Here is an 8976-nt window from a genome sequence, read left to right as displayed (position 1 = left end):
CTATGCTATGTATGTAACATGTATGTTACATGTATGTAACATGTATGTTACACGTATGTTACATGTATGTTACACGTATGTTACATGTATGTAACATGTATGTTAAATGTATGACTCATGTATGTTACATTTATGACACATGTATGTTACATGCATGACACATGTATGTTACATGTATGTTACATGTATGTAACATGTATGTTACATGTATGTTATATGCATGTTACATGTATGTTACATGTATGTTACATGTATGTAACATGTATGTTACAAATATGTTACTTGTATGTTACATGTATGTTACCTGTATGTAACATGTATGTTACATGTACGACACATGTATGTTAAATGTATGTTACACGTATGTTACATGTATGTTACATGTATGACACATGTATGTTACATGTATGTTATGTATGTAACATGTATGTTACATGTATGTTACATGTATGTTACATGTATATTACATGTATGACACATGTATGTTACATGTATGTCACATGTATGTTACATGTATGTTACACGTATGTTAAATGTATGACACATGTATGTTACATGTATGTTATGTATGTAACATGCATGTTACATGTATGTTACATGTATTACACATTTGTGTTACATGTATGACACATATATGTTACATGTATGTTACATGTATGTTATGTATGTAACATGTATGTAACATGTATGTTACATGTATGTTACATGTATGTTACATGTATGTTACATGTATGTAACATGTATGTTAAATGTATGACACATGTATGTTACATGTATGTTCCATGTATGACACATGTATGTTACATGCATGACACATGTATGTTACATGTATGTTACATGTGTTTAACATGTATGTTACATGTATGTTACATGTATGTTACATGTATGTTACATGTATGTTACCTGTATGACACATGTAGGTCACATGTATGTTACACGTATATTACATGTATGTTACATGTATGTTACATGCATGACACATGTATGTTACATGTATGTAATGTATGTAACATGTATGTTAATGTATGTTACATGTATGTTGAATGTATGTAACATGTATGTTACATGTATGACACATGTATGTTACATGTATGTTACATTTATGTTACATGTATGACACATGTATATCACATGTATGTTACACGTATGTTACATGCATGTTACACGTATGTTACACGTATGTTACATGTATGTTACATGTATATTATGTATGTAACATGTATGTTACATGTATGTTACATGTATGTAACATGTATGTTAAATGTATGACACATGTATGGTACATGTATGTTAGATGTATGTTACATGTATGACACATGTATGTTACATGCATGACACATGTATGTTACATGTATGTTACATGTATGTAACATGTATGTTACATGTATGACACATGTATGTTACATGTATGTTACATGTATGTTACATGTATATTACATGTATGTTACATGTATGACACATGTATGTTACCTGTATGTTACACGTATGTTACATGTATGTTACATGTATGTAACATGTATGCTACATGTATGTTACATGTATGACACATGTATGTTACATGTATGTTACACGTATGTTACATGTATGTTACATGTATGTTTCATGTATGTTACATGTATGTTACATGTATGACACATGTATGTTACAAGTATGTCACATGTATGTTACATATATGTAACATGTATGTTACATGTATGACACATGTATGTTACATGTATGTTACATGTATGTTACATGTATGTTACATGTATATTACATGTATGTTACATGTATGTTACACGTATGTTACATGTATGTTACATGTATGTAACATGTATGTTACATGTATGTTACATGTATGTTACATGTATGTTACATGTATGTTACACGTATGTTACATGTATGTTACATGTATGACACATGTATGTTACATGTATGTTATGTATGTAACATGTATGTTACATGTATTTTACATGTATGTTACATGTATATTACATGTATGACACATGTATGTTACATGTATTTCACATGTATGTTACATGTATGTAACATGTATGTTACATGTATGACACATATATGTTACATGTATGTTACATGTATGTTACATGTATGACACATGTATGTAACATGTATGTTACATGTATGACACATCTATGTATCATGTATGTTACATGTATGGCACATGTATGTTACATGTATGTTACCTGTATGACACATGTATGTTACACGTATGTTACATGTATGAAACATGTATGTTACATGTATGTTACATGTATGTTACACGTATGTTACATGTATGACACATGTATGACACATGTATGTTACATGTATGTTTTGTATGTGACATGTATGTTACAAGTATGTAACATGTATGTAACATGTATGTTATATGTATGTTACATGTATGTAACACATATGTTACATGTATGACACATGTGTGTTACATGTATGTAACATGTGTGTTAAATGTATGTTACATGTATGTTACATGTGTGTTACATATATGACACATGTATGTTACATGTATGTTACACGTTTGTTACATGTATGTTATATGTGTGTTACATGTATGTTACATGTATGTTACATGTATGTTAGATGTATGTTACATGTATGACACATGTATGTTACATGTATGTTACATGTATGTTACATGTATGTTAGATGTATGTTACATGTATGACACATGTATGTTACATGTATGTTAAATGTATGTAACATGTTTGTTACATGTATGTTACATGTATGTTACATGTATGACACATGAATGTTCCATGTATGACACATGTATGTTACATGTATGTTACATGTATGTTACATGTATGCTATGTATGTAACATGTATGTTACATGTATGTAACATGTATGTTACACGTATGTTACATGTATGTTACACGTATGTTACATGTATGTAACATGTATGTTAAATGTATGACTCATGTATGTTACATTTATGACACATGTATGTTACATGCATGACACATGTATGTTACATGTATGTTACATGTATGTAACATGTATGTTACATGTATGTAACATGTATGTTACAAATATGTTACTTGTATGTTACATGTATGTTACCTGTATGTAACATGTATGTTACATGTACGACACATGTATGTTAAATGTATGTTACACGTATGTTACATGTATGTTACATGTATGACACATGTATGTTACATGTATGTTATGTATGTAACATGTATGTTACATGTATGTTACATGTATGTTACATGTATATTACATGTATGACACATGTATGTTACATGTATGTCACATGTATGTTACATGTATGTTACACGTATGTTAAATGTATGACACATGTATGTTACATGTATGTTATGTATGTAACATGCATGTTACATGTATGTTACATGTATGTTTCATGTACGTTAGATGTATGTTACATGTATGACACATGTATGTTAAATGTATGTAACATGTATGTTACATGTATGTTACATGTATGTTACATGTATTACACATTTGTGTTACATGTATGACACATATATGTTACATGTATGTTACATGTATGTTATGTATGTAACATGTATGTAACATGTATGTTACATGTATGTTACATGTATGTTACATGTATGTTACATGTATGTAACATGTATGTTAAATGTATGACACATGTATGTTACATGTATGTTCCATGTATGACACATGTATGTTACATGCATGACACATGTATGTTACATGTATGTTACATGTGTTTAACATGTATGTTACATGTATGTTACATGTATGTTACATGTATGTTACATGTATGTTACCTGTATGACACATGTATGTCACATGTATGTTACACGTATATTACATGTATGTTACATGTATGTTACATGCATGACACATGTATGTTACATGTATGTAATGTATGTAACATGTATGTTAATATATGTTACATGTATGTTGAATGTATGTAACATGTATGTTACATGTATGACACATGTATGTTACATGTATGTTACATTTATGTTACATGTATGACACATGTATATCACATGTATGTTACACGTATGTTACATGCATGTTACACGTATGTTACACGTATGTTACATGTATGTTACATGTATATTATGTATGTAACATGTATGTTACATGTATGTTACATGTATGTAACATGTATGTTAAATGTATGACACATGTATGGTACATGTATGTTAGATGTATGTTACATGTATGACACATGTATGTTACATGTATGACACATGTATGTTACATGTATGTTACATGTATGTTACATGTATGTTACATGTATGTTACATGTATGTTACATGTATGTTACATGTATGTAACATGTATGTTACATGTATGTTACATGTATGACACATGTATGTTACATGTATGAGTATTTTGCCTGTATGTATGTGTGTGCACCATGTACATGACTGGTACCTGAGGAGGTCAGGAAGGGTCAGATGGTTGAGCCACCCTGTGAGTACTAGGAGCTGAACTTGGGTCCTCTGGAAGAACAGCCAGTGCACTTACTGCTCATCTGTCTCTTGGTACCTTAGGGTAAACTCTTGGCCAGAGCGTCTGCTTTCGCCTGCTTGTCTTGGGGACATGGGGTGCTGGCAGGTGCCCATAGGTATGAGAACACTTTATTATGAGAGGAGGTCCCCTGGGACAGGACATAGGAATGAAGGTTGTTCTGTCTCTAGCAAGGACTACTTCCTCTGCTGGCTTCCAGGTCTCTCTGATCTTAGCGCACAGAGGTTTTGAGCCAGCTGCTTTGGAAGTGGGGCTGTGTTGGAGGCTGCCTGCAGCACAGGCCTAACTGCCTTTGCCAGCATCTGGTTCCAGTCCCAGGTGTGGTTTAGCGCCCATCCTCCTGTGCTGGTACTTCCCTGTCTGCTGATACCCGTCAGAGACTCAAGTGAGATGGTGCATGGATGATTGTGAGCTCTGGGAACAGAAAGTGCTCCACAGACATGGAAAACTGTACTCCTGCTCCCTGGAGAGCTGCTGTGCTGTGATGCTCTCATGCCTATTGGAGAGCTGTTGTGCTGTGATGCTCTCCTGCTCACTGGAGAGCTGCTGACTGTGATGAGCCCCTCTCAGGATAAGCTGCCCCTCCCCTTCTGGAGCTTGCTCCTAGAAGATTGATTCCTCAAGTGGCTTTGGTTTTCCCTCAAACGCTGACCCTTTCAGCTGTCCTTTTGTCTCTTCTCCAATCTTACCACAGAGGTATCTGACCCCATGTCCCTTGGGAAGGTAGTAGCCAGAGGCAGTTACCCAGAATCAAAGGTGTTGCCCCTGTTGACAGGTTGAGCTTTCTGCATAGTCCCAGCCTGGGTGCCCACTGGGGCAAGGCCCTGAGTACTGGAGTGAATTGCACACTGAGGAGAGGGTTTGTCTGGCTTGGACATGGAATTGCCTGCTCAGCCCTACTCAGTTTGTCGATCAAGTCCTTTCATCCAGAAGATTGCTTGAACAAGGCTGGGGAGAAGGTGGGACAGTGGACTGGAGGAAGAGAGACAAGGCTTTTATTTTGGGGTGCAAAGGAACGTGTGCCTCCATAGCCTGGTTATTTGTGTAACTGAACCCTTGGATGCTTAGGCTTTCAGTGCCTTGATGGTCGGTTTTATAGCTTCTCCCATTCTCCCCTGCTCAGAGCCTGTCTCCTTTTCTGCCTCCAGATCATCGATCCCAAGATGCCCCGGGAGGGCCTCCTGCACAATGGTGTCCCCATCCCTGTCCCTCCACTGGACGTGCTGAAGCTGGGAGAGCAGAAGCAGGCCGAGGCTGGAGAGAAGCTCTTTCTTGTCCTCTTCTTTGACAACAAGCGCACCTGGTAAGTGGTGCAGCCGCTGCAGGATCCCTGCCAGGGCGCCGGCTCTACCCATAGGAGGAGGGAGAGGAGGCTTCAGCTGGCCCATGCTGCTTGTGGTAGCTGTTCCTAATGACACTAGCTAACAGTGCTTAGAGTAGGTTTGGAGTGGGCCTCTTTGACCAGGTATTGAGGAAAGCCATAGGAGAGGGGCCACAGCCCCAGGCAGAAGGAAAAGTCCACTGACAGCACACTTTGAGTAGAGGCCTCAGCTTTTTTCTGTAGAGTTTGGGAGAGGTGTTGGGAATTGGGGATCTCAGTGCACCCTTAAGCCAACAGTCACTAAATTCCACCTGTTTTTTGGAACAGGCATGACCTTGGGTAGGCAGCTCTCATGGTAGCTAGTTACCAGAAAGAGAAGACTAAGCTGAAAGCCGAATGAATAGAGCACTCCCCATAGCTAAGAGAAAGTGTGTCCCAGTCCTGAGGGAGTCTGGACAATGTGGTGTCCTTTATGAGGGGCTTGGTGGCTTGTGGCTAACAAAGTGCCATCACCCCTGGCTCTGTGTGAATAGGAGGTAGAATTGCTGGTAACAGATGCCCTAGGGCAAGGCTTAGGCCTGCAGGGTTACTAAGCCTGCCTGCTGGAATACCGTTGGCAGTTATCTGCAGTCTGCCTGCTTTCCCCTCCACCTTGCTTGACCTGGTAGCTGGGTCCAAAGGAGCCTCTGTAGGATCTCCTGCAGCTGAATCTCAGCTGTGCTTGCGTTTCAGGCAGTGGCTTCCAAGGGACAAAGTTCTGCCTCTGGGTGTGGAGGATACTGTGGACAAACTCAAGATGTTGGAAGGCCGCAAGACCAGCATCCGAAAGTCGGTACAAGTGGCCTATGACCGTGCAATGATCCACCTGAGCCGAGTACGGGGACCCCACTCCTTCGTCGCTTCCACCTACCTGTAAGAGTGGAACTGGGCCTGCATCTGCCTGCTTTGCCTCTCCTCTGTCCCCGAGGCATAAGAAGCCTCGTCTGCCCCTGCCAAGTGTCTGGCCGGCAGCTTCTTTCTCATGGCAGGCCCTGACTGGACTGGGTCTCCAAGGGCAAGGCCCAGTGTTGACCAATCATGTGGTTCCCCTGGAGGGCCGCTGTGTGCCAAAAACTCCCACCCGAGGTCCCTGGGGATATTCCACTGAAGAACCACTTTGAAGTAGAAACAGCTGAGAGTCTTGGCCGGCCAGGGAGGTGGACCTGGCCCACAGAGCAAGAGGTCCTAGGCTGCTTTTCTGGGGCCAACTGCTCCCTCCATGCCTCTCCCAGCTAACCATACCTCAGGGCAGGCAAGGTTCTGATACTGATCCCAGAGATGTGCCAGGGTCCCTCGGGAACCCACTGAGCTCCCTCCCCTCCCCCCACACCACCTACTCTCACACCTCCTCCTTCCACACCCAATCTCATTTTCCACACCCAGCCCAGCCTCTCCTCCCCAACATCGCTCTCCTTTCTCCCTTGTGCCAAACTGACAGCAACGTCACCAAATTGATCTTTTTCTTTGATGCTCATTTCCTTCCTGGCCAGCTGCTATGTTAGATAGGTGTCTGCCAGGCACCTGAGCCACAGGTAGAAGCGATCCCACGTGTAAGAATCTTTCCCTCACTCGCAGACTCCCACTTGTGCTGCTGACATGCCCAGCCCAGCTGCATGCATGTGCCCTGTGGATGGAGTGGGCTTCCTGCCCTCTGTCTTGCTGAGGGAGGGCCCCGTCCATGCACAAGGCTCAATGGATGCTGAGGATGGCACATGCCTTCCAACTGGCATGCTGCTTGTCCCTCCTCCCTTCTCGTTGGCTTTTCTCTTCCTGCAGCAGACTTAAGCCTTACTGTGTCACACAGGGGGCATAGGCTGCCCTCCAGCACCCTCCCCTGGCTCTGTTGCTCCTGCTTCATAGAGCAGGGAACACAGCCTTTTTCTTTCATACCCTGTCTTCAACCTTCACTCCCTCACCTCCAAAAGGAAGGAAGAAAAAAAAAAAAACTGTGAATAAGGAATGCTGACTGACAAACCAACGCAACTTTCAGAGGCTTCTGCTCTTGACGTTACTTTTCACTTCCTAAGCACCAAAGCCGCGGGCGGGTTTGCGGGCCGCTGATTGGCATTTTGACTTCTACCTTGATGTTATTTTTAGTTGTTTTAAAACTTTTCATAGGGGAGTTTTGGGCAAAACAAAGGCCCTGGGGAGATCACTGCCATTTTTACATACTCAGACTTTTTAAAATACAGCCAACCAACCACCAACTTCTTACACATTTGGGACATGAGCCAGAGTTTAAAAGGGAACCAACAGAATTCATAGAGAGGGCGGGATTCTGTCCAGTAAACATTGCAGCAACAGCTGGGACAGGACATGGTGTATATAACTGTAAGATACTGTTGTAAGTTATTCAGGCCTATACTCTCCATTATCGGAACCCTCCACTGTGCAGCCACACAGTGTGGTCTAGTTAAAGGAGCCGATGCGTCCCCCTCTCCCCAGGTAGTTGGTCAGCTGTGGACTCTGTGATCCTTGTCTAAACCTGTGTTGTAAGATCTCGGGGTTTTCTCCCCACCCCCTCTCCTTCTCCCAACACTTTATCTCTATTTTTCAGTGTCTGAGTCCCATTTGAAAACCTGCTCTTTTAGAACAGGTGCAGCTCAGATCCTGCTGTGGCACGGGGCCTCGTGTCTCTGTCGCGTCCGCTGTGAAGCACACGATGCTCTATTTATTGTAGAAAGTGACTTTATTTGCCTTCTAGAATTGTTTATAACAGATGGCTATAAGAGAGGTAATAAACAGAAAAATCTATGCCTGTAAAGAATACGAGAGTTAATTTTACCTACTATAATATGACGTCTTATTTTCTCTCTGAGAAATAAATGCTGTAATAGGCAGTGTCTTGTTGTGGTGTATTTGGTGTCCTTGGTGGGGTCTGCTATTTTTTTTCAAAGATTTTATTTATTATGTATACAACATTTTGCTTCCATGTCTATCTGCACACCAGAAAAGGGCACCAGATCTCATAGTGGATGGCTGTGAGCCACCATGTGGTTGCTGGGAATTGAAACTCAGAACTCTGGAAGAGCAGCCAGTGCTCTTAACCTCTGAGCCATCTCTCCAGCCCCGGCCCTAAGAATGGGCTTGTTGGCTGGGTGTTGGTGGTGCACTCCTTTAATCCCAGCACTCAGGAGGCAG

The 8976-nt window shown here is 40.8% G+C and overlaps 1 protein-coding gene across 1 annotated transcript; it reads left to right on the top strand.

Moving 5' to 3' along the window:
• Positions 1-5527: 5527 nt before the first annotated feature.
• Positions 5528-8675, top strand: LOC113837998 (bromodomain and PHD finger-containing protein 3-like; the record flags this gene model as incomplete). The annotated part of the gene is made up of 2 exons (XM_027433802.2): positions 5528-5778; positions 6529-8675. Coding segments are annotated over 2 exons (435 nt in total), but the record flags the coding sequence as incomplete, so codon positions are not given.
• Positions 8676-8976: the final 301 nt, after the last annotated feature.

This window comes from Cricetulus griseus, unplaced genomic scaffold, assembly GCF_003668045.3.
Source record: "Cricetulus griseus strain 17A/GY unplaced genomic scaffold, alternate assembly CriGri-PICRH-1.0 unplaced_scaffold_290, whole genome shotgun sequence".
NCBI lineage: Eukaryota > Metazoa > Chordata > Mammalia > Rodentia > Cricetidae > Cricetulus > Cricetulus griseus.
The sequence above is the reverse complement of the archived record's forward strand: the minus strand, read 5'-3'. Positions and strand labels throughout refer to the sequence as shown.